Source organism: Lathamus discolor, chromosome 5 (genome assembly GCF_037157495.1).
Source record: "Lathamus discolor isolate bLatDis1 chromosome 5, bLatDis1.hap1, whole genome shotgun sequence".
NCBI lineage: Eukaryota > Metazoa > Chordata > Aves > Psittaciformes > Psittacidae > Lathamus > Lathamus discolor.
This window is the reverse complement of record NC_088888.1, coordinates 78,320,797-78,346,528: the sequence shown is the minus strand read 5'-3', so window position 1 is coordinate 78,346,528 and position 25,732 is coordinate 78,320,797. Positions and strand designations below refer to the sequence as shown.

At 37.3% G+C, this 25,732-nt stretch overlaps 1 protein-coding gene and 1 long non-coding RNA gene across 3 annotated transcripts in view; one reads left to right on the top strand and one right to left on the bottom strand.

Moving 5' to 3' along the window:
* Positions 1-11,284, top strand: part of MEI4 (meiotic double-stranded break formation protein 4) — a 76,110-nt gene extending 64,826 nt beyond the window's left edge. The window contains exon 5 of the mRNA XM_065681392.1: positions 9,760-11,284. Coding sequence (XP_065537464.1) covers positions 9,760-10,011 — 252 coding nt within the window. The 3' untranslated portion in view covers positions 10,012-11,284. The remainder of the gene's footprint in view (positions 1-9,759) is intronic.
* A 5,437-nt stretch (positions 11,285-16,721) lies between these two features.
* On the bottom strand, positions 16,722-24,296 carry LOC136015435 (uncharacterized). 2 transcript variants are annotated; one of them, XR_010613203.1, is made up of 2 exons: positions 18,827-24,296; positions 16,722-18,323 (listed from the first exon to the last, which is right to left on the bottom strand). It is a non-coding gene; the product is annotated as an uncharacterized LOC136015435 (long non-coding RNA). The 2 variants fall into 2 exon arrangements; XR_010613204.1 differs by having other exon boundaries at positions 23,242-24,296.
* Positions 24,297-25,732: the final 1,436 nt, after the last annotated feature.

The following is a 25,732-nucleotide window of genomic DNA, read 5'->3' as shown; positions in this document are numbered from 1 at the left end:
TCTTACTGAGTTGTGAGAAGTTTTTGCATAAAAAATGATAGGGAAGAGAGAAAAGTCATATGCTTCTGTTGTCATATATAAATATTCCTAAATTTTATTCTGCTTTCTTCTAGGTAATTTCAAATCCTGGTATTCCCAGGTTTGTCGTTTCTTAATAGCATCCTGTTAGGATAAGGAATGAGGCCTGCTGTGACTCTGTATGTACTTGCTGAAAATGGTGGTGCTATACATCCAGATTTTCGTTTAATTTTGCACCCACCAGCATCTTTTTGTTTAGTTAAGGCCGGTTGCACCATTGCCAGCTGACGCATTTGAGATTTACAGAACAATCCAGATGACAGGTTTGGCCATGTGCAAGCTGTGACTTACATAACAAGAGAACTTTCACCAAACTCCCTAAATGGAAGTCCACCTATTCCAGATCAAAGTGTAGAAAGCGCTTGGACTTGGGCTTGCTTGGTATAACCTAGTGTATTTAACTTAATAATATAGTAATAATACCAATATTGATGATGATGCTTAGACCACAGATCTTTCTTCAGTAATTTTTCCATGATCTGTTTCAGATGATATAATAACTTGTAGAATTTTAAATTTTAAGCATTTCCTGCGCATAATCCTTCCTGTATATTTTTCTGCATTCCTTTCTGCTTCAAAAATTGAAAGAAAAACTAATTGGTTTCTGACAGTCAATTTATAGTTTAATCCCCTTCGAGTTTATTTTGCTTTCTTGTGTTCTGTCAGGATGCTGCAATTTCCACACAAACTGCAGAAGATTTCCCGTTTCAAAAGGATCTTTCTAAATGTAACTTTCTTTAGAGTTACTCCTGGCATGCTGAGTTTTAGAGGGCCAATCTTGAACTGCATATCACTGCTTTCCAGCACCAGTTTCACTGTGACACTCACAAGTTCTAAACTGCTGCTCTAAAGCTCTTAAAAACCTGTCTTTTAACACTACTATGCTGCTGTAGCATTTGAAAAGAAAAAAGAAACACACATTAAAACTGTGAAAATGTCTGGAAAACTACTGGTTTGGGGCTTTCCACAAAAGTATGATGGAAAATTAATAGAAAACTAAAATTTGAAAGAGGAACCATATTTGCTCACAGTTATACTCATTTAGTTGCTGTGAAGCCTAAAAAGATTGTAGGAAGCAATCTGTTCCATTTTCTGTTTTGTCATGTTTTATTCAAAGGAGTAATTGCTTCTAAAATTAATCATGTACATAAACTTTTAGATGTACTTTGGTGTACTCATGATTCCATATTTTAGATAGTGTATGATTTTCAGTTAAATATTTTTGCTTCTCTAATTTCTCATGTATTTAAGCTGAATAACCATCAATTTCATATTGTTAAATGCTATTAATCCATTCAAGATTTATTTTCTACATATATGTATATATTCTACATAGTTTTAAATACATTAAATAAGAAAGTAGCACTGCTTGTCTATCCTGTCTGATTTTTGTGAAATTACAATATCCTACCACACCTCTTGAGTCTTCCAGTTAAAATTTGGAAGACTGATGGTATTCTTTGAAAACTGGGGGGGGGTTTAATGGGATTTGGTGACATAATTGTAGTGGAAAGCTGGTGATTTAGGCAAATGCTAGGATCGTTGAAACGTCATTTTGTTGTCTTGTTTCATGATAATATCTAAGGGAATTATTCATCCATTTTTAGTAACTAGTTTGTGAAAACATTATATGAAATACAAGTATTTTCTTAAGATTTTTTTTCTATACAATAAACTGTAAGATTTTTTTTTCCAAAACAAGAGGAAGTATAAGTAGATAAGTAAAACACTTCTTCCTAAACCAAAGGTTGATTTAGTTGAATATATCCTTAAACAGTTATACAATATTCAGTCTCTAACTATGAACACAATAATTGCATAATTAGAAGGAAATCTGGCTTCTTTAGCATTATCCTTTTTTATTATTATTTATGAAAAGTATACAGAAACTTTGGATTCATTGGATAATCTTTAAGGTCCCTTCCAACTCTAACCATTCTATGATTCTGTGGAAGTGGTTCAGAAAGGAGGTGTCACTTTTTCTCTTACAAGTCTTAGGCTTGTGTTCCAACAAGCTTTGACTTTTTCCTCATGTAAGGCAGTGCCTAGAATCACTTGTCTCACTTTTTGTTAGGGGTTTTGTTTTCTGTTGTTTTTCATGGTGCTCCTCTTCTTCTGCAGCAGATAATGACTTGACAGTGCCAGATAACTTCTTTAATTTGATATTTTCCATCCCTAATATTTAAAGAGACGATTTTCCTAAGTCAAGCTGAATGTGAGGCAAGGTTATCATGCTTTTAGGAAAAAAAAAGAAAAGTCTTATGACATGAAAAGCATGTTCAAAAGCTTCTTTTCAAAAAAGAATGAATTATGAACAATTACTAGGTATTATGAAATAATAAGTATGTATCTTGCGTTACTGTCAGGATTCTCTGTGTTAGAGTCACTAAAGCAAAGTTATTACTGTTTGTTTTCAGGGTCTTTTCTAAAGGTATGTAAACTTCTACCAATAAATGTTTTGAAACTAATATAGCTGTATTTTTCAGCAATCCATTGTTTTCTGATGAGTTTAATTAATAGAGGATTTTTTTATTGTGGTTACTCAAAACTTAATTTTATTACCTTAGTGTCATTCTTTACCTACAAAAATGTTATATGTTTGTTTATTTTCAAGACTTGCTTAGATTATTAGCACTGCTGTTAACTTTATGAGATTTCCTGTAGGATGAGCATGTAATTTCTTATGTCTATGAAAAAACGTCAATTTTTTTAATTATATGGTTATTGCGTATGGTATTCCTACACTTGCTTGTGTTAAAGAATTGCACTTCAGACAGTGATGTTATGAATTTGTAACCTCTCACCTTTTTTGCTAAAAGCAGAAGCGTGATATGTGTAAGGCTAACCTAGGGAACTGAGTGGAAATCTTGAAGGACAGGCAAGTCTGACTGTGAACACAAGAGTTCTGTCTAGGGAGGCCCATTCAAGCATCAGGTGCCATCAAAGTACCATAAGGTTTCTTGTCTGGGGGAGCTTCCTTACCACTTTTAAGAACAGCTGAGAACAAGAAAGAATATGAGAGCTCTTTTCTATCCTACTTTATGCTTTTCTAACTGGCAGTACCTACTAAATGGGGACACTCATGGGTTGACAGCTTGTATTCTTTCTGCTTTTCCAAGTTTTTTTTCCTGATATGTTAGAATAACTTTGATACAACACTTGACCTTCTGGTTATAAAATAATTAGCATCTTATTCATAACCACATCTAAATCATCTGTCTTCCATCCTTTGGCTCCCAGAAAGCTAAACAGAACACTTGATAGAGAAATAGGACTTTCAAGATGGGGTAGAAGCTGAGGCAGAACAAAACATGTAGTAAAGTCTGTTGTCAGTTTTTTTTGTGACCAGCTGCAGTTGAAAGTCAATGTAAATTGTATTAAGGCTCCTTTTTAGAGGGAAGTATACCTCTGAGGGAACTAAAACCGGGGGGTTTTAGTTTAATTGACCAGCCTCTTTCCACTGCTTTCCCACAGTTCTATTTTGCTATGAGCTTACAGGAATAGAGGCAATCCCTCCTCCTCTGACAGAAGAAAAGCCACAAGAAAAACCTTTCTTTAATACTGAAATGTTCATAACTGAGAAATTACATTATTTTCATTGGGTTTTTTTCCATCCTGATAGCAACTTGCATGCAACTGTCAGGTCTAGAACTTTTTTGTGTGTGTGTTCTTTTTTAATTAGAAATATGCTCAAGTAGCCCATTTGTTTTGGAAGGAGCCAAATAGATACTTACATAGTCTATAGTGATAGATACTTACACAGTCTATTTCAGATCCAAACCAAGAAATCCCCCCAAAAAACATATTTTATGCTTCAGCTTGTGAAGAATTGACTTTATTTTTAATTCTAGAATATTTTTTTTTAAATGACATCTATGAAAGAAGTGACAGGTCAAATTTATGCCTTGTAGATTGAAGTAAAATAGATTTATAAAGTTCCATTATCCCGAGAAGGTTTCAGTGTTTTGATTGTTCTTTCTCTAAATGAGATTTCCTAGTGGCTCATTGAATAAAAGATGAAAATACTTTGAAAGTTGGGGGTGGGGATATAAATTTAAGTAAGGAATTGTAGGTGATGTGAATTTCGTTTTACATAAGGAAAGAGGGTATAAATCAGTTTGAATTTGCTAGGCAGGTGAATATTGCTATGGTTAATGATGATTATGATTACTGGTGGGGGGATATTAGGGAAATACACATTTCAAATCATGAAACAAAAAGCAATTAAAGAGAAATGCTAATCAACTAAAACCAGAAACCTCAGTCGTGGCAGTTTGCAAGGTAATTACCTTTTAATCAAATATGACACTATTAAAATCAGAACAAATATTTCTAGTAAAGTCTTTCATGCATGCCTGCCTTAAAATATTTTAGAGATGGTTATCAGCATGTTATTTAAAAACTGAGCAGCAATTAGAGATAACCTCTTTTATCCTGCTGTGTGCTTTCTTATTCCATGGATGTTGTTGGTTTTGTAAATTTTAATAATCCATGTAGAGCTTACTTACATGCTTGTAGATCATCCAGTTAAAAGACTTGCTCTGCTGTTTTGAAGTAAAATGCCTATTACCCAAAAGTACATGCCACACTCTGAAAAAAGCTTGTCTTGTGTTTAGGACTTGAGCGCAACAATGAGTAGCCTAAATAGGGATTTCTCCAAGGAAAAATAAAGGGTCGAGAACAGAATTCTGTGTGAGAATTAATCTTTTTTGTTTATAAAGTGAGAATTGCAACTTGAGAAAACAATCATTCTTGAAATGTATTTCCACTAACCACTTACTCGGATGGGATGGGTAGGGTAAAACAGTGTTGGGTTTACTGAAAGCTTAGGTTTGTCAGTATTACTTTAGCAAACAAAAATTTACTAAATACTTATCACTTGTTGATAGCGTTTCCAGCCAGTCACTTCTTTCTTACTTTTCATTATGATGATTTAGAAACTTTTTTCCTAAAAAAGTGATGATGTCAAATATGTCTCCATTAAGGGACTTGTTTTTATAATTATATTCATTTTAGGACAACTGTAGTGGTAAAATACAGAAAATAAATTCAGAGAAGCATCCCTCCTATGTGGAGGCATAGTGAGCACAGAAATATTTTTTCCCTAAGGAGGGGACGGGCTGAGGGGGATTTTTGCTGAAAATAGCTGAATGGCAGATTTGGTTCTGTTCTGTCCTCCATCCTTAACTAAGTGATCGCAGCAGCTGGTGCTACCGCAGTTCCTACTGCCTCTTCTTCCGTTGAGAGGAAATATTAACTAGGCTTTAGCAGTTCCTGTTGTTTATTTCAGTCTACCCTTTATGCTTCTCTGAAAAATATGCCTGTAAAAGAATAGAAATACCAATTGTTAACACTTGGTATTTCAGTGAAGTTTGAAGTAGAATTTCTTGGGACATAGAAAAGACACCTTGCTAGCAAAAAGTTACTTCTCTGATGAATAGGAAAAGTTTGCCAAGAAATGGAAGTGACAAAAATTGCAAGAAAAAATTTTTAAGAAACAATGGTGTTAGAATAGGATGGAAAGATATGGGCAGAACACTTCTCTGCTAAAATAATCGTCTTCGAGAGGTGTCAGTTTTATCCCTTTCTAAACAGCAGAGCTGTATAAACACTTATATTTTCCAGTTGAATTAAAATTTGTATTAGTATGCCAGTATTTTATATAGCATTATGTTGTGTGTAATTATTTTTTGCAATTTATGTTTAAACTTACTATCTTCATGGGACTAAAAAAGCGTAAACAGATATTACTAAATTACAGGGATAGAAAAGGAGGAAAGGTTTTTGTCCTTAATCAAACATAATGATGCTTCTCAATGAATTTTAATGGTTTTAATTTTGGAAAAAAAAAAATCATTATTTCAACATTGCATTCTAAACTAAAAAGAAGCTTTCTTGAGCTAGAGCTGGTTTTTTTGGCTTATTCCAGAAAGTATGCAGGTGTTGCTGATATATATAGTGGCATGGAAGCAAATAGTAGTTGCCATGAACATACTCTCCTTCTTTTCATATAATTCGTGTTTGCACTGCTAAAGGTATTGTCTTCGTTCCGTAGGTCCTTTGACATATAAAAGGAGTAAAACTTATTTGCCTATACTCAGAAGGCAGCATCAGTCTTCTGCCTGTGAAAATTCGAGCCCTAACAGACTTCATCACTAGAAATATGAGTTGTGGCTGGTAAATGGCTGAAGACTTGTACAGAATTTCTTCAAAGCTAATATTTATTCTCCTGTTTTGGTTTTTTTTATATTGCTGTTATTGAATAACACTTGAATAAATTATATGAATGTGGATGAGCCACTAAGCCAAGAAAACAAAAATATTCTAAGTGCTGTTTTTGAGCTTAGAATATCACTTGGGATTTTTTCTGAATCTGGTTGAATAACCTTCAGAAATTACATCAGCCATTCTGTGAAGGTTCGTTCAATTAATTCTGTGCCTTCAAATACCTACTTTTTGTCCAAAATTTTGTTAATATATTCTATATAAATAAATCAGTCCAGTAAGAGAGCAGTAGCTTGAAATTTAATCCAGGACCATCTGATCTGTTACTTTGCAAAGAGAAAGTATAATAAAGGCCCAGGGGCCTAGAACACAGATTGGGTACAATTTCAGAAGTTAAATTCAAAACTGAGGTGCATGCAAAATGCATCTTACTGCTAAAAAACACATTTCCAAATACTTAGGAAAATTTGGCAAGGACTGATCTCAAAAAAAAAAAAAAAAGTGTTCAAAATCCATATTACATACCCGTCTGATCAGTAAAAAGACTGATTATATTAAAATTTTCTGAAAAATGGGGTTAGTTATAAAGTTATTTAATGTTGGTGCTAGGTATTTTGGAATTGTCATCTATATATAAGGTTTGCTTTGCAGATATACCTTCTGAACTTTCTGGATGGACTAGCTGTGTGTGTATGTACATGCATATATGTCACTACCTACTTACACACATTGATGAGATTAGTAGGACTGTTACCTGATTGCCCCATTAGGTCACAATAAAGGTATGCCTCTACAAATTGTGTGGCATAAATTTGCATTGCTAATAATTGGTCGATTAGTACTAGAAAAAACATCTAAAGAAGAAATGGAGACATGTTTTGTTCAGATTATATTAAACGGGTTGCTAAGGTTAATAAGCCTTGAGCCAGAGAATGTTCTAGACTGTTGGGTTTTTTTTTTCCTGGTTTTATAAAACAGTATTTCAAAGTGCATTTGTCCCCTGAAAAGCAATTACCTCAGAAAATACTTCCTCCGTTCTTACCCTGTCTCTGCAAAGTCAGTTCTGTGTGACTAACATAATTTTCCTTTAGTGTAGTAGTATTTGCAGAGGAAAGATAATTAGTTAGCTTGTGGTTTCTATTATCCACAATCAATTAGATAGTTTATGAAGTTGCAATTAGTTGCACTTTTTAAGACCCACTGAAAGTAACACGATTGCTTAACTGCTTGGAAGAGCCTGAGGCTGTGGGGATAAGTGAAGTGACATAATTTGCCTTTCTAAAATACTTCCTATTGATTCCTTATGTGAAAGGAAGATCTAAGTGAGTTTAGAAGGCAAACAGTTTAGAATCAAAGGATTTTGCTTGTAATGTACTTCCAATATCCACATTACAGGAAATAAAAGCATGGAACTGCAATTTTGAGGTTCTAAATAGTAATTTTTCTGGGGACAGTCATATTTTATCACTGTAAAGAGTTTCAGGACATGGTACATCAGAGGATCTAGTTTAGAATGGGATCAATTACATCCTGAAAGTCCCTGAGAACTACTTGGTTTCCAAAACTCAAGATTTCTAACTGGCACTCCTAGCTTAGAGCTGCTGACTCTGATATAAAGCTCTGCTTCTGCACATGCCTTGGATACCCTTGAACATCCAAAATGGCAATAGATACTGGCATTCAAGCAAATGAATCCCACCCTCTGCTTACCTCTGTTGATTGAATCAGGAATTATCTCAGCCTGCTGATGCCTGTGTTTGGTCAGATGATTCCTACACTGAAAGTCTCAAGAGCAGCCTTTGTAGGCCTTGAGAAGCATCTATTCCCTGGAAATTTAGGAAATTGCTAATACCAGTTATTTTCTCTACTTAGAAAGCTGTAATTTAGTCTAATAAGCCAAATAAATACATTTATCTCACTAGTATTAGTTAACGGTGAAAATAGTCAGTGTATAGACATAGATGTTCTATAGAGTCAGATGCTTGATGTTTGGAGAAACAGTCTCTCTTGTTACCTCTGCTTTAGAAGAAGGTTTTCCCTAATTACATAATTTGATTTCATTGAACTTTAGAAGTATGAAAATACTTAAAACATTTTTTCTTTTAGATTTTTTGCTGTCTGTTGTGATATGAATGTCAGTATCAAATTCTTGATGGCAGCTTTTGAACTGCAAATTCTTACCAGCTTCTGGGAAGAGAGAACTGGAGCATGCAAGGCTAGGGGTAATATTTTTCGGTGATTAAGCTGATTTTCAATATGTCTTGAAAACTGAGAAAAATAACTTTGCTACTTAGAGGCTTTGCAATAGGTTTGCTGTTGTGTCCTAGTGGTGTCCCTGAGGTGAGAGTTTACCTGAAAGACATTACCTTTGGGAACTTCAACACAGATTTTGCGTTTAAGACCTCCTAGCTCAGAAAGACAAAGCCACCATCTACTGCAGAGGAAGATAGTAGCAGCTTTACCTGAGGAAGGCAGAGTTCCTTCTTTTTGTTAGATTCTACACTGGAATAAAAAATGACTTACATTATTTGTGAAAACAACTATTACATAACAAATTTTATACTTTGGAAAGTCTAGCAGGATGCAGTTTAGGTTGATAAAATGGATACGAAGTCATAGACCCATGTTAAAGCCTAGAACCATCTGCCTTTGTACCACAGGCCTAAACAGTTGTTGGTCCATTTTCTAAAATACATAGTTAATTTTCTAGCAGCTAAGATTTTACCTTTCAGTTCTTATAATCTATCTACTGTAACTGCAGCCTTTTCAGAACAAGGTCATCTCATATTACTGGTAGATTTGCTGTTAAGGAGGACACAGAGTTTCATTCCAGAAATCTCCCCATGGTTTAATTTTTTTATCTACAGCAGATATTCTGAAAGCTTCAGTTTGAAATTGCAGTTCCAAATACAGGACAAGTAAATTTATATTAAAGATTTTTAATAACTTTATGGTTTGGTCAGTGAGCTTTTTTGACAAAATTACTCTTACACTTTGTATCTGTCTCAGATATGTAGTACTTGCTTGTGTATTTTTTATTGAGAGTGAAAATTTGGACTTTTTATTTGCTTTCTAGAGGTGTCACTTGAGTTGGAAAGTAAAAAGAAAAATAGTTTTTACTCAGAACACTGAAATCCACCAATTTTAATTATATGCCTAAACCAAACAAAGTGGTGGTGATGTAGGTCATTATTGTATGTCACAGCCTGTGGATAATTAGGCAGAGAAAATGCTCTGTGACTCATGAACAGGAGGTTATGTTGACTTTTCATTTTGTAACATGTTTGGCTCTTATCACAAAAAAGAAAAAATTTCTTAGATGTAATTATACTAAGCATATAGCTGTTCTGATTATATACCGCACATTTGAACATTACTCCTTAAACTGTCATCTGAATGGTGGGCTGCAGAAATGTTTTCACGCTGTGCTTATTATTGATTTTTCTTTATTCCCAGATCCAGGCCATGTATGATATTACCCAGTATGAGAATATTTTTCCTTTGTGCATGATTCTGGAACAGCTTCTTCAGAATGAGACAGAAGAAAGTAACGTTTCAAGCACAGACTATGATGGAGAAGAAAAAACCAAATTTCTGGAGAACCTTGATCAAATTATTCTTTGTCTCTCAGATGAATTCCCTTTGTTTTCTTTGTTTTTATGGAGAGTGAGTGTTCTTTTGAACTCTGCTCAAATTCAAATTGATTAAAACAAGCAACCTACTTTTTAACAGTGCATTTATTACAGGATTGCATTGGAAATTTTTGAGCCAGACAGGAAAATTGTCATTATTGGAAAACATTTACTTTAAACTGCTGTGCTATCCAGCAGTTTCAGAGATAATGCAATTTATTTCCAATTTTAAATACAGAAAAAATGTAATAATCCAGATGCTGCTCTTCGAATAAATAGTTTCTCATATTGGAAAACAGTATGTTGCTGTTTGCATACACAGTGAAGATGGCAACAAAGGAAGTTGTTTCAAGTGATGTTTAATATAAGCACTATGAATTTTAAAGTTAAGTTAAGACATAAAGGGTGTATAGAGGTTCAAAGTTAGGAAACTAATGCCTGTCTTTTAAGAGTTGTACAGCTTCTCTGTGCTTTAGAGACAATAGTTGGTTGGCAGAAATAAAAATGTTTATTTTTAAACTTGGTAACTTATCACCAAAAATTCTTATAGGGCAGACTTAGTTTCTAATTTAATCAAAAGAGTCCTTACCTGAGCAAAATAAAATCTGGTGCTCAGTTTTACAGCTTTCTTACATTCATTGTGTACTGCTTGGCTTTACTTGTGTATGCACAAATGTAGGCACCATAGGCCTAATTCACTCAGAGTTGATTAATGATTTCAAAGATCTAATCTGAATGAATTTAATTCTTTTAATGATTGCTTTGAACCTTTCTGTTCAAAATTAATGAATATTGATAAAATCCCCTTTGTATATTTATGTATCATCTGATTTTTAAATTTTTATTTCTGTGTAATGAAATTATATTTTTCATAATAACTGAAGTAACGTGTTTTAAACAGAATCATCTTAAACACGAAGGCCTTTAAACTACGAGTTCAACAGTACCTTAACTGGTCCAGCATCTGTGGTAAATTTAGAGGGTAACTGTTCATGATGAACAGCATTTTTTTGTCTAATAGATAAACAACATTTTAGCTTTATGTCTGTTAGTAGTACATATTCACTGTAAATAGAAAACATTTTTAGCATTAGATCTTGTCCTTTACCTTTCACTTGTTTCATCAGCTCAGTTTTTGTGTCAGCAAAAATCTCTGAAACACTGCTTTTAAAAATACTGTAAATAATTTATCTTAATTTGAATGCATTTATATCAGATAGTAAACCCTTGTTTTCTATATATGTAAAATATATCAATATTTTAAAAAATACTTACTTTGATCTTGCATTGGCTCCCTAAATAGTGATTCTTACACTTGTTTAGACGCGCACCACTGTTCTGTTTCTTAAACTTCATATTTGGTATATTAATGTATTTGGTATATGAATGTAACATTTGTTTAATGCTTTCTTTTAGCAAACTTTCTTTCAACAGAAACGTTTGATTTGCAGAACAAGTGTTCCTGAATAATCACATTAGAAATTTGGATAAGTTTAGACAAATTAAAGAAAATAAATAAGTATGTAAGTTTGGTAGTCATTCAGGAACTACTGTGCCCTTTTTGTTACTGCTTTACTTGTTTATTTGTTTTGATTAAGGTAGAGGATCAGTTCTTCCACCTCCCTCCACAGCACTGAAAGCGTGATTCCAAAAAGAGCAAGGAAAGGAATAAACAAAAGGAACCTGTATCTAATTGCTAAAATAATTTTCATTTTAATTTTTTAAAAAAGCTTCATCCAAAAGTATTTTGTAAAGACACAAAACAGAGGATACTGGAATCTGTGTAATAGCAAAACACGTATTGTTTCAATATTCCTGTTCTAAAGAACAGTTTCAACACTAGATTGCACACCACTGCATATTTGCTGATCTATCAGCAATAAATATTTTGGTTATTAGTAGAGCAACTCAGGCACAAAGGGACACATTTTCTTCTTTATAGATGGTAGCATTTTCTCACCAGTGATGTCTCTATGCCACTAAAAGAACAATGGATATTTTGGGAAATACACACATCCTTGATAAATCTTGAAGTAACAGCTGATGGGACATGTTTTTTGAAATCTTTTTCACAACATAGAGAGGGGATTTTGTGTCTAGAGATCGAATAAATACATGGCACTTTCACTCTGACAGGGATTTGAGACGGTTTGTTACGCAGCTTTGAAAGTATTGGGGCGCAGTGAGAATTCCCCTCGTAATGCCGTTGCAGCAATTTAGACACAGTTTAGACTCTCTGTAGAAGTGCTGTTAACTGGTCACCTGGGCTCTCCTTACCTATTTCAGTGCAAAACTAAATAGTGCAGTTGAACCACATTAATGAGCATACCTCAGCTTTTGTGGGAGCAATAACTGTTGCAAACAGAATAGTTATTAGACAGATTGCTGTCTTATGTTTCTTAGAGAGATTTTTCACCAAGATGAAACTCACCTCAAGATAAAGATGCACAATGTGTGCATTTAGGTGCTTCTCTGTAGTTGGGATGTCTTAAGTTATGAAACACAATGTACCCTAGCAGTCTCCAGCTACTACCTCAAAGGCCTGCAGATCTTCCGTAAGTCTTGTCACATTTTCTCTATGTAGGTGCCTTGGAGGATCTTTAGTGGCACTATCACTAAATGTGTCTGTCTAGACAACTGAATCAAGCAGTGATGATAGCATGAGCATACATACATAGCTCACTGACACAAACATGCATTTAGGTATCTTAGTGAGAACTTAATCCTGCCCATATGATATCTTACCTGTTTGTAGCAGTAGGAAATCCTAAATTTAAGTCCATGCTCTTCGAACAAGTTCTGTTTTTGTTCAGTGACTGTTAGATGCAACTGGAGTAAACATCATGGTCTTTAGTTTTGAAATAAAATAGAATGACTGGGCGAGTCCCTGGAGTTAGCTGTTGCAGGTGAGGATTTGTGACCCTGTTTGAAGAAACCTTCCTGCAGCTTGGGCTGTAACTGTCTTAAAGTACTTTAAATAGGTATGTCTGCATCCAGCTTTTACATATCCAGAGGGGACTGTCAAATCCAGAGAACGTACCTATGGTCTTTGCTGACTGGAGACTATTCAGTGCCTCAAAAGAACAATCTCAAAGTCCCATGTGCTAAGTGTGTCATGTCATAGGCCAGAAGAATAGGAAACATGAAAAAAAGTACTTGGTCTGACCTCTCATCACTCCCTGAAGTGACTCACCAGAGTGACCCTTAGTTTTAGAATTGACAGTACAAGGATATTTCTTTTGCCTGGCTGATTTCTTTTTTTTTCTTTTTTTTTTTTTTTTTTTTTTTGTAAATATATGTAGTTGAGGATTTGGGAAAATGCTCTGCAAATGCAAATTGTTCAGACTTTTTATACATATATACACACAGACGTATGGTTGAATTAGGTATTTGTATGGTTGAATTAGCAGTGCTTATTAGTTAACGGCCTAATAGCAGTCTGTGATTTTGCAATTTTTAACCCTGCCACATTCTCAGCTTCCCAGGTGGCAGTGTTTTTTACTCATCTTGATCTGTTTTAGAAAGAATTTTATGGTAGAGTGTCTCTCTTTATGACAGTAGAAAAATTGTGAGACAAGGAAAATAAATTTTTATTCTCATACAGCTCCATTAACTGTTCTACTTTCTAAAGAATTCTACATGCCTACTAATGACAGCAGTGAGTGGGATTTTGAAGTGAACTTTGTCAGGATATTTTTGTAAACTTAATTTGGAATCATTTGGTAATCTGTGATTTTTCGAGGTTAGTTATTGCTCGTATATGTTGGTAATGTGGAAATTAAATTAGACCTTATTTTAATTCTGTAATAATAATTATTTTTTTCTTTCAGTTATCTATGCATTGCTAGTTGATACAGAGTACACTTTATAGCTTACTGTGGTGCAACATTCAGATGACCTTTATGTGATCATAGGAGAATTCGGGTTGGAAGGAACCTCAGGATCTCCAGTCCAACCACATGCTCAAGTATGGGTAGCTGTGCTGTCAAAGCAAGTTGTCTGTTGATGGTTCAGTATTCAGTAAGATACTGAAAACCTTCAAGGACACAGACTGCACAACTTCTCTGGATAATCTCCCCTCCTGCTTTACTGTCTTCATGGTGGGGAAAAAAAAATAATTCCTTATATACAGTCTGAGCCTCTGTTTCATTTTATGCTCAGTGTCCTTAGTCTTCCCACCACCCAGAGCCTGGGTGGACCAGGACCTTCCCTATAGGTACTGGAGGGTGCTTTTAGGTCCCCCTGAAATTATCTCTCTCCCAGGCTGAACAAGCCCAACTCCCTTAACCTTACCTCATTGTGCAAATGCTCCACCCTCAGTGATCTTAGTGGACTTTAAACATGCTTCACTTTATCAACAGCTTTTTACTTGCAGCCCAGAATAGGCAGTACTAGCCTAGATGGAGAAACACAAGTGCTGATGAGAGAGGGGTAATCCTTCCCCTTGATCTGTGTTCCTGCTGACACAGCCCAGGATGCTGTCAGCCCTTGTTGCTGCCAGGGACGCTGCAGGTGTGAGCTCAGCTCACCGCCCCCCAGGGCCACCAAGGGCTTTGCCCACTGAGCTGTTTCCCGGGCAGGCATTCCCATGCTGTGTCACTTCACAGGCTGAATACTTTGCACTTGTTCTTCCTGAATTTAGGAGTCTCTATCAACCCATTCCTGCAGCCAGGAGTTTCTTCTCAAGCACATCAACTGGGGCTCCCGATCTGGTGTCATATGCAGATTTTATAAGGGTGCACTCCATGACCTCCTCTTCAGGTCACTGATAAAGATGTTAAACAGGACATGTCCCAGGGTAGCTCCTTGTGTGACATTTGTCACTCCATTTGTGACAGCAGCCAGGTAAAGTGCAACCTTAAGCACTACACTGAGCTTGATTATCAAATGTTTTTTTTAGGCACCTGGTTTTTAACCTGTTCACCCACCAACAGGTTTTAACCACCTGTTTAACCTGGTTTGTCTCAGCACCTGTGAATGTACACCACCTGATTCCATCAGTCTTGCACAGAAATACCCTAACTTGATCTTCAGCTGCTCCTAATAGTTCCTGTCCTTGAACACTTGCACTAAGCAGAAAGGCCTAGGAGACTTTGTCATTGAAGACAAAGAAAGGCATCAACTTCATCAGCCTTACCTGTGCCTGCTGTCACTAAGAGTTCCATCCTTCATATATCCTTAATTTGATTTAAAGCCATCTGTGATATACTGTGATGTAAATCAATCTGAAAGTCATCAGTAATGTAATTAAGTTTATCTTTGCATTTCCAAGAGATCTAGCTTTGAAATTTCAGAATTAACATCAGATTTGTATAAAATCATTTAATCTGAAATTCAGTTTATCTTAGCCTGTTTTAAAAAGCTGTAGGTTGGGGTTGATTAATATATGTTCATATTTTATTGATCTAGACAAGGGAATATAGATCTTTTGCTGGTATGGGAAGAGAGGAATCGGAATGACTGTTTTATCAAACAAAAAACATATCTTACAGCTTCTGCTTTTTTATTAGTTCCACAACTGTCCCGGGTTCAGCAGTAGCAGTCAGTTTTTCTCCTTCTTAGTAGCTGGTGCAGTGCTGTGTTTTTGATTTTCAGCCTGGGAACAGCGCTGATAACACCGATGTTTTTAGTTGCTGCTCAGTAATGTTTACTCTGACCAAGGACTTTCTGAGTCTCATGCTCTGCCAAGGAGGAGGGGAAGCCGAGAGGAAGCAGAAACAGGACACCTGACCCAAACTAGCCAAAGAGGTATTCCATACCACAGCACGTCATGCCTACTATATAAACTGGAGGGCAGTTACCCTGAAGGGCTAGATCACTGCTTGGGTTGAGCTGGGTATTGGTCAGCGGGTGGTAAGCAGCTGTATTCTCTTCCCTTGTTATTTCCCTTACCATTATTATTACTGGTGGTAGCAGCAGTGATTTGTGTTATACCTTAGTTACTGGGCTGTTCTTATCTCAACCCATGGGAGTTACATTCTTTCAATTCTTCTCCCCATCCCTCTGGGAGCGAAGGAAGGAAAGGTGGGGGGGGGGGGCAGTGAGTGAGTGGCTGTGTAGGTCTGGGTTGCTGGCTGCACTTAAACCATGACAGCAACGCAAGAACATGTCTAGCCTACAGGGACGGCTAAATAGAACAAAACAACATTTACTTCTCAGAGGTGGAAAGCCGTACTCATAACTTCCTTTACACCACAGAAGTGCAAGGCATTTTCCAAAACTGACTGCAAGGAAATGCTGCAGTACTCCTTGTCTGTGAGGTAAAATAGCAGCGATTTCTGAGTAAGGGCATTAAAAATACAGTATTTGCATGGAGAACCTTTTGTAGCTCTTGCACAGTAGCAACTCTTTTAGCTATCCTCAGCATATCCTCCCTGACAAGGGGAAAGCAGTTCAGCCCAAAAAATAGACTGGGGAGAAGATGAAGAAGGAAGTACAGATGAGCAGGAGCCTTTGACAGTGCTGAGGTGCTAGGTGAGATGAGGAGTATGGGAATATCACATGACTGCATGACAAAATGAGATACTGTGCAAAGATACTGGTACTGTAAAAAAATACCATTTAACCTTCATCTCAGAGAGAAGAGGGAAAAGACACGGGCAAAATTAGATTGCTTTTAAGCTTAAGCATTGCTACCTCACTCCCTCACAGCCACAAACCTGAGTCCAGCGTAATCAGTTCTAACCCTTAAAAAACTCTCTGCCTTAGTGTTCCTTTGCAGATTTCAGTGATCAGCCTGAGAAAGTAATTAAGAACTACAGTCAAGATAATAACCAAAGGACCATGTTAACATTAGCATCTTACCCTGTGTCAATTTAATAGTGAAAAGAGGACAAATTTGTAAGTAGTTTTAATTCATAATGCAGAGCACAAAATCAGGAAAAGCAAAGGATGAAATTTCATAGGTTTTTCTTCAGTGCTTGTTTTCATTCTCTGAGCAGTCGTTAATATATGTACCTTCCCGTTTACTGCTCAGATAAGTCTTGCCCAGCTATATACTTGTAGCTTTCCTGGCTTGTTGCTTTTTCATCTGTAACATGCCAGAAGGAGTCTTTTTCTGTTTTGCAGCTTTTAATTGCCTTGATTTGAGATAAGAGTTTCTGCAACTTCACCCAGATAGTTAAAGCCTTCTTTAAGTCGCCTCCTCTTATATAATTTTTTGCCCTCCTTAGCTACGTTTCCTTTTAGTTTTCCCTTTTTTCTTACAGGTAAAATCACTTAGTCTGCCCCTTCTTTTTTAATCGAACAAGCAACATTAGTTTTCATTCTTGCTTTAATTAAGCCATTCCTTCAATATAATTTCTTCCAAACTTGCTGATTTCAAATTCATCACAAATTCTTTGTGTCCGTGTCCTGGGTTCAGCAGTAGCAGTCATTTTTCTCCTTCTTAGTAGCTAGTGCAGTGCTGTGTTTTGATTTTTTGGCCTGGGAACAGTGTTGATAACGCCGATGTTTTCAGTTGCTGCTCAAATGTTTGGTCTGGCCAAGGACTTTCTGAGCCTCATGCTCTGCCAGGGAGGAGGGAAATCTGGGAGGAAGCAGAGACAGGACACCTGACCCAAGCTAGCCAAAGAGGTATTCCATACCACAGCACGTCATGGCCAGGATGTAACGGAGAGTTACCCCGGAAGGGTTGGGGGACTGCAGGGTTGGAGAGGTATCGGTCGGTGCTCGGCTGGGGGGAATGGGGCGAGTTATTGGTCGGCTGGTGTTGAGGTGTTGTATTCTTTCCTCTTGTTATTTCCTTTATCATTATTATTATTGGTGGCAGCGGTAGTGATTTGTGTTATCCTTAGTTACTAAACTGTTCTTATCTCAACCCGTGGGAGTTGCATTCTTTTTGATTCTCCTCTCCATCCCCCCGGGTGTAGGGGGAGGGCAAGAAGGGGGGAGTGAGTGAACGAGCTTTTGTGGTTGGGTTTAAACCATGCCAGTCCGCTATTAAAATAGTTGTACTGAAGAGAGAGAGTCTTATGCCTGAGAAGAGCAATATTTGCAAATCACCTGCTTACCAGCTTGAGTTCATGTTTGAGATAACTCTTTCAAATTATACTTGAGGATACAGTCTCTGCTAGCCAGGAAAATCCTCTGGTGAACAGAAATAGTTCTAAGACAAGATCTTTGGGGTTGTTCAAAAGGGCAGTCTTCTTTCTTTTCTTATTCCTGTAGTTGCCAGAGATTCACCTGACTTGATGAATGCCACCCCAGCACCTCACAGAATTCAACTCTTCAGCATGTGAGGTATAAACAGCAGCACATGTGCATTCATCAGCATTTTCTCCATCACAACATGAGAAACTGTACGCTGCAGATTTTAGCACTTACTCCTCCAGGAAGTTGTGGTGATTTCTTGCCTCCTCCTGTCAGCTGCTGTTTCTGGTGTTTCTGCTGTCAAAGCACAGTTTTTTGTGGTTATCGTTAGTGAATTTAGTTATGTTCTTTGAAGACCTCCTTTCCAGCCTATGGAGACTGAAATTATTCTCTGACCTCTAGAGTAACTGTTCTCCCCTGACTCTGGCATGATGGTACCTACAGATTTCCTAAGTATAGTCTGATACATTCAGCCAAGTTTGTACAGCAAAGGAATATTATGAAGGAAAAACTCCAGAGGAAACAACTTGAAACTCCTGTAAATTACTGTTATGCACTGAAAGAAGATAAGACATTGAAAGCAAAGGTATTATTACAAGGGAAATACAGAGCCTAATCTGTTTTCATCTAACATAAATGAGCTTCATTGACTTAGTGAAGCATTTACTTCATTTTTCTGCTGAATGCAAGTAAAAACTGTGTCAGCCTAATTTTCTATTTTTGCGACATATTGAATTAACAAGATAAGTTTTCATCCACACAAGGCTTTGAACAGACTTATATACTACTCCTTTTGCTACCTGAGGCAGATAGTGGGGCATCTCTGACCTTCACAGCCCTTCACTGCTTTGTCTTCTGGAAATTTGTTACTTTTGGCCATTGGGTATTCCGGGCTTTGTCTTTAGTACCAGAGATGAGGAAATCAATCAGAAAAAGAAAGAATGAGAGACTGATCTTGTAGCTTACTATTTTTCTTAGGGACTAACTCCTTTGAACTTTTTTGGTTCTCTTTTGGTTTGTTTTGGGGTTTGGGTTTGGTTTGGGGTTTTTTTTGGGGGGGTGGGTTGGGCAGGGGAGGGTGGAGGGAAGAGGGCTAACTCTTCCAATGGGGGAAATCTCAGTACCTGTTTTCAGGACTCTGAATTTATAGGATATCGGGATGTCTCACTGATACCTCACTGGTACTCATTACCCATGGTAATGAGTCCTACCAACATCAAAGTTTTTCAGGCCTTAGAGATAGCAAAGCGTCTTTCAGCTATTCTTTCTATTTATTTTAGCAGCCATCCATAAAAACAGCTCTGAGGACCAAGGTAATTCCACACTGACCTTAGAGTGAGGCTCTCCTGACTTCACAATACAAGATTAAAAGAAAGACAGATGAAAACAACAAAGAATCAAAAAGACAAACCCTGATGAGATATATCAGAAACTGCGAACTCCAGTGGAATTTTCTAAAAGCCTTCAGCAGTACGTCATCCTGCCAAGGGTCCAAGGGCATGACCAAATCATGCCTTGTTGGTTCCTTGCCATTAGGCTGGAGTTAGCACAGGCAGCAGGAAAAAATCTCCTACAGCCTTGTGCGGTGTCCTAAGCACTGTGCACTTCTGGGATCTGCAGCCCTACCTGGTTTGCATTACCAGGGCAGGCACCCCAACACTTAGCAGGGTAGTTCTCTCTCTGCCGGTCTTCTTAAAAAAATTAAGCATGATCTGCTTCCTAAATACAGAGCCAGTTGCAGGTTTTCCTATGTTCTTGTAAAAAATACGAACCTCACATAAGTGGGCAACGGAGATTGCTAAAATCCCATTCGGTGTTCTCTTTTCCTGTTAATGATCGGTTACTTTTTAAAGCAAACAGGAAAACTCTATTTCAAAGGAGACCTTGTTTTTCACTTTTTGTATAAAAGGCTCTTTTGAGAAGGGAGAATTTATAAGAAATTAGGTAACATTTTAAATGTTAGTCTGCCACCATTAGAATGTAACAGAATAGATTCTTTTGTATGTTTTTGGTGCAGCAATTTGTTCCACTATTCAGAAAACAGTTTGTACTATTTGATCCTTTAAAAGTCTACTCATATATTAGAAGCTAATAGAAGCACAAAGGAAACCTGTTCCGCATGGATACCACTTGACTCCAAATTCCTTGTTGCACTAAGGTAATGCTGCAAGCATTTCTGTGTAATATTAATATATGTTCTTGTGCAGTGTACTCAACTTTTTTTCTCCTAATGATTATGCAAACTAAAACTGACATCCAAAACAAGGAAGTAAACTGACTATGAACTTTAGGATTCTCTTTGGCATTTCTATTTTTTTTCTCCAAATGAGAAAGAAAATCTGTTTAAAATAATTTATGCTGTAGTATGAAAATCACGTAAGGTAATAATTGAAACAAATAAGACAAAGAAATATATGTCAGTCATGTCTCTCACTGGGATTATTTTTTAGCACTTGCAATTTTTTTTGTCTCATTCCAGTGAAGTTGAAGGGGGTCCTAGAGGCAGGTTACATTCGAGTAATTTCGCTGTGAAGTTATTTCACTGCAGAGTTAATGATCCTGTTCTGCACAAAGTGCCCTTATGGTTATTTTGAAATAAACCAAGGATTTACATTTTTAACAGGGGAAAAAGTTGATGGCTGAAAGGTTTTATGTATTCTGTGACTAGACTGCACAGATGACACATCTACCGTTACTATAAACACTCTCCCTCATGTCTTGAGCTTTGGTTAGGCAGACCATACAGTGTGAGCTTACCTGCATCTGTTTAGCAATTAACAGGAAGAGTGAAGTGCTGAAATTGTGTGATTACCTTCAAAATGAAACATTACCGAGGTTTTCTTATGTCGGTGATATTGAAAAAAATAAAGGTGATATTTCACCTTTATTTTGGTTGCTGCAAGCATGCAGACATAACTAAGGGTTAGATTTTACATTCCTTAATCAGGGTAACTTTGGGTGGGGGCTTTTTTGTTATTTCTGGTTTATTAATTTATTTTAGCTTCAGTACGCACACATAATGCAGGAATTAGCCAAAAAGCAGAGGCATGGGTTCTAAGCTCCTATAGCAATCCTGCTTCAAAGAGCAGAAAAAAGTATTATACACTGGTGAAGAAGCCTGTGCAGTTTCCCCTTTTTTTATTTTCCTGTATGTCTTCTGGACAGATTGTTTTCAAAAACATTTTGAAGAAAAGTGCTTATCATAACCTAACCATCAAATCCACTTTTTGGCACAGTGACAATTTATGTCAGCAGCACTTTGAAGGAAGATTAGAAATTATAAGTGAACAAATATCTTACTAATTTCCAGACTGATGAACAACAGATCGTTTTACATGTTGTCTTGGTAATGTGCTACCAAGTGTTGATAAACAGGAATAGATCCATTTAATATTCTGTGTCCCTGATCAGATCTTAGATTCTTCATTTGCTTTCATTTATCTCTCTTGACTGTCCCCTGTGATTCAGACTTTCCAGGCAGCATTATTTGTGTTGATATCCTGTGAGCTGATTTAATAATAACTGTCTGATAACATTAGAATGCTTGGAGAGTAGTAATTTTAGCTGTGACTGTACCTTGTTCTGATTGGTATGATTGTGGCCTTCCCTGTGCATGTTGCAGCTGCTTGTACAAAACCACATACATTGTGCTGGATACATTAGGCACTTAAGACCGCTAATGCTACTGGGAGTTTTCGCGCATGAAGATTCAGATGTGCATCCTTTTGTTTTCAGTACAAGAAGTAGCTAACCTGTTCTAACTGGTTTCTGATCACACTGAAATAGGTTTCAGCTAAAACGGGTCATGGTAGCTCATGTCTACTGGGATGGGTTTGGGGTGTGAAGAACAGTTCAGTTGGGCATTATGATCCCAGGCAACTGCAGTCATGAGCATGTGGAAGTAATTTTGAGAAGAGACCTTATCAGTCAGTTCAGCTACATTTAGGAAAAAATAAGAATGTCTGCAACCTTACTGACTCCTCTCCTCTTGTGCACTTAACTCCTTTTTGTCTTCCTCCCTTCTCCTTCCTCATTTTCTTCTTGTGGGAGATACTTCTACTTGCCACATAGTTGCAAAGAATTACCCTAAGCCAATACGATCTGTTCATCTTCTCACAAAATACATTTGGGGATATACCTTGTTTCGAGAAGTGACGCCAGGAAGCAGTAGTAAGGATATTGTAGTGACAGGACAAGGGGTAACGGGTTCAAACTTAAACAGGGGAAGTTTAGATTGGATATAAGGAGGAAATTCTTTCCTGTTAGGGTGGTGAGACACTGGAATGGGTTGCCCAGGGAGGTTGTGAGTGCTCCATCCCTGGCGGTGTTCAAGGCCAGGTTGGATGAAGCCTTGTGTGGGATGGTTTAGTGTGAGGTGTCCCTGCCCATGGCAGGGGGGTTGGAACTTTCCAACCCTAACTATTCTATGATTCTATTCTATGATTCTATATTCGTTCTCTCCTCTCACACAGTATCCAGGGGGGGTCATCCGCCCAAGTGTGAAAAGTGTGGAAAATCAGTGATCCCTGTTCAGTCTTTCAAAGACAGGCTTCTGGACAGATATTTTCAGAAAAGATATAATCTGTGGCTCCCAAGTACTTTCCTACCATTTTGTATTTAAGATACATCCTTCTTGTTGCTCTCCCATTGATTAATACTGAGCAGGACCTTGCTAAGCATATTGGCTTTAGATGGCTCCTTGCCTGCTGTGCTTCCTGCTGTGATTCCAGTTCTGAGATGTGCAAGATATGTGCCACCCTTGTGAGGCCCAAGATTCAAAGGCTGCATCTCTACTAGCCACAGCATCAGTGCCCAGGGCCTTCCTCTGTCCATCAACCCAACTTAAATTCTCATAGTCTTCTAATCAAGGTTGCCATGTCCAGAGCAGGGATGGTTCTTGGCCTGTGCAAGCACCTGAGCTGAGTTGTAGGAAGTCACGGGGGAAATGCTTGATGACAAGTGCTAGAAGGGTGCTACCAAGGACAGTTCCAGCATGTCAGCAATAGGTGAGTTAACTCCTCTACCCTGACACTCCCTAATTCAGTGGTACAGGCAAAGTCCTTATGTTCCTAAGGTCATGCAGAGGTTGAAATAGGTTTTTGCACAGACATGCCTATTTGGGTATATGTGTTGGCAGGTGCCTAACATCTAGGTATGTGTGTGTTTACAAATTCCATCATAATGTTTGTGCCCTTTGCTTTAAACATTATCCTACCCAGAAAGAAGTGTCACTGGAGGTTCTCAGAAGGTCTGGAAAGGGTGCCAGGGAAAGTCCTAGAGGAAGCAAGCAAGCAGAGCTTTAGGTAGGTGACAAGCCACAATGCCTGAACTCCCAGGAAGGAGAATAAAGGGAATTTAGAGTAAAAGGATTCTTGAAAAGTAGATCTGGTGCCTGTGGTTCCGAAGTATGGCATGTGAGAGCTAGATCACAAATCAGCAGTTGGAGGCAGGAGATCGTCCTGGGCTGAAACCTCAAGTATATTCAAGATTATTTTGTTCCTGCAGGCGTTAATTCTATTTTTTCTGTTAACTGAAAAATAAAAAAAAAAAAAAAGTGCTTTATTTTTTTCCAGTGATTAATCTTTCCTGTTGATTTCTTTGACTTTATTGTGATTTGTAAGTTCTGTCCTTATGCCCTGCATATGTTTACATGTCACTAATACACTTGCAGATCACTTAAGACAATGTCAAACGTTGTGGGTCTTAACACCTTCTTCTGAAATACACGTCAGGATATTCCATCTGCAGTCAGTTTGCCAACATTTATCATTACATTTTGTGAATGCTGCTTTCGTCAGTTTTTAATTTACTGAAGTTATAGCAAGTAGGAGCCCAGGGAAAACTTCCAAGGGGAAATTCAAATGGCAGTCAGCATAAGGCCCGCAAGGCAGAGGAGAATAAGCCAGGCTTGGAGAAACAATAACCAAAGGTAGGGGTCCTGTTATATATTCAGATTCCATATCCAGCACCTCTTTAAATCTTTGACAGCATTGCTGATCTTATCCTTACATCTACTCTGGTGTTTATCATCCTGAAGGAAATAGTAACTGTAAATGTGTTTACAAGCACATTTTGAAAATTACTTTTTAATTTCTAAAAATCGAAGCCAGCGGTACCCAGTTACTGACTTCTACACATTGAAGAGACAATCCTCTAGCACAGAAACTGTAACTTATAAAGACAAAAAGTATGAACACACTAACTTAACTTGTGAATAATTTCAAAGAGAATATGTAAAGTTGTCGCAGTTTAAACCAATCCACACAGGTCGTCCACTCACACACACCCCCCCCCCTAACCCTCCCCACTCCCGGAGGGATGGGGAGGAAAATCAGGAGAATGTAACTCCCACGGATTGAGATAAGAACAGCCCAGTAACTAAGGTATAACACAAACCACTGCTGCTGCCACCAATGATAATATTGATAAGAGAAAATAACAAGAGAATACGATACCACTGCCGAACGAGTTCGACCCCCCCGAAGAGAGAGAGCCTGCCCCTTCCGGGTAACTTCCAGTTCCCTCTCCGGGCATGACGTGCTGTGGTATGGAATACGTCTTTGGCTAGCTTGGGTCAGGTGTCCTGTCTCTGCTTCCTCCCGGCCTCCCTCGTCCCCAGCAGAGCATGAGACTCACAGAGTCCTTGGCCAGAATAAACATTACTTAGCAACAATTAAAACCAATCGGTGTTATCAGCTCTCTGCCCAGGCTGGAAGTCAAAACACAGAGCTTGCACCAGTTACTAAGAAGGAGCAAAACGGCTCCTGGTAAACCCAGGACAAAAGTGTAAGATTAATATGGAGTGAATTGAAAGTGCTGAAATATCAAAATTTGCTTTCATCCAGAGTTGTGAAATTCTGATAACACTTACTTTGCATGAAATATGATTTCTGCAACTTTGCAGTTTCTCTTGCTTGTCCTACTGGAATCTTACCACAAAATTTCACTTTTATATGTTTTATTTCTGTTTTTAAATATATATAGTATATATATATATTATACATTTATTTTATTTATATTTTACTTGTATATTTATTTTTATTTTAGGCTTATTTCTTTTAATTGCCGTAATTTGGTACATAAGTTATGCAAACATACTTTGTTATTAATATGCCATAGCAGCTGAAACTTCCATTATCTGAATTGTTACTTTATTTTAAATCTTATAAGAAACTGTTGTTCAGTTCTGCTTGAAATGTGTTGTCAATTCGCTTTTGGTGCCTCAAGTTTGAAACTTGAGGGGTTTTTAAAGTCACTGTCTCCTAAGTAAAGCCTGTGGCACAGAACAGCAAAAAAATATCTGTCTTTAAGTTTGATTTTTGAGTAGTACTTGCCACCAATCTGATGGCCATAATTTTATCTAATTACAAAGTTTGCATATCTGACTTGAGTTACTAGACTTCTTACAGTCTGTTTTTGTTTATCATTTGTATGTATTTCCAGCTTAAAACTCTGTAGTTGTTTCTTCCATCCACTTGTCACATTCAGAAAATAATTATATCCAACTTAAATACAGAGCAGGATTGCTTCAGTACTTTGTATTCAAAAAAGCTTTAGAGTACAAGTGGCTCCATAAAGTACTAATAATTAAGGATTTCATTCAGCAGATCAGATTCCATTAAGTACAGCTCAACGTTGTTTAGACGTGTCAACAATTAATTCTATAGAAAAAAATGTTATTCATTAATGAGTTGGAGCCCACTGGT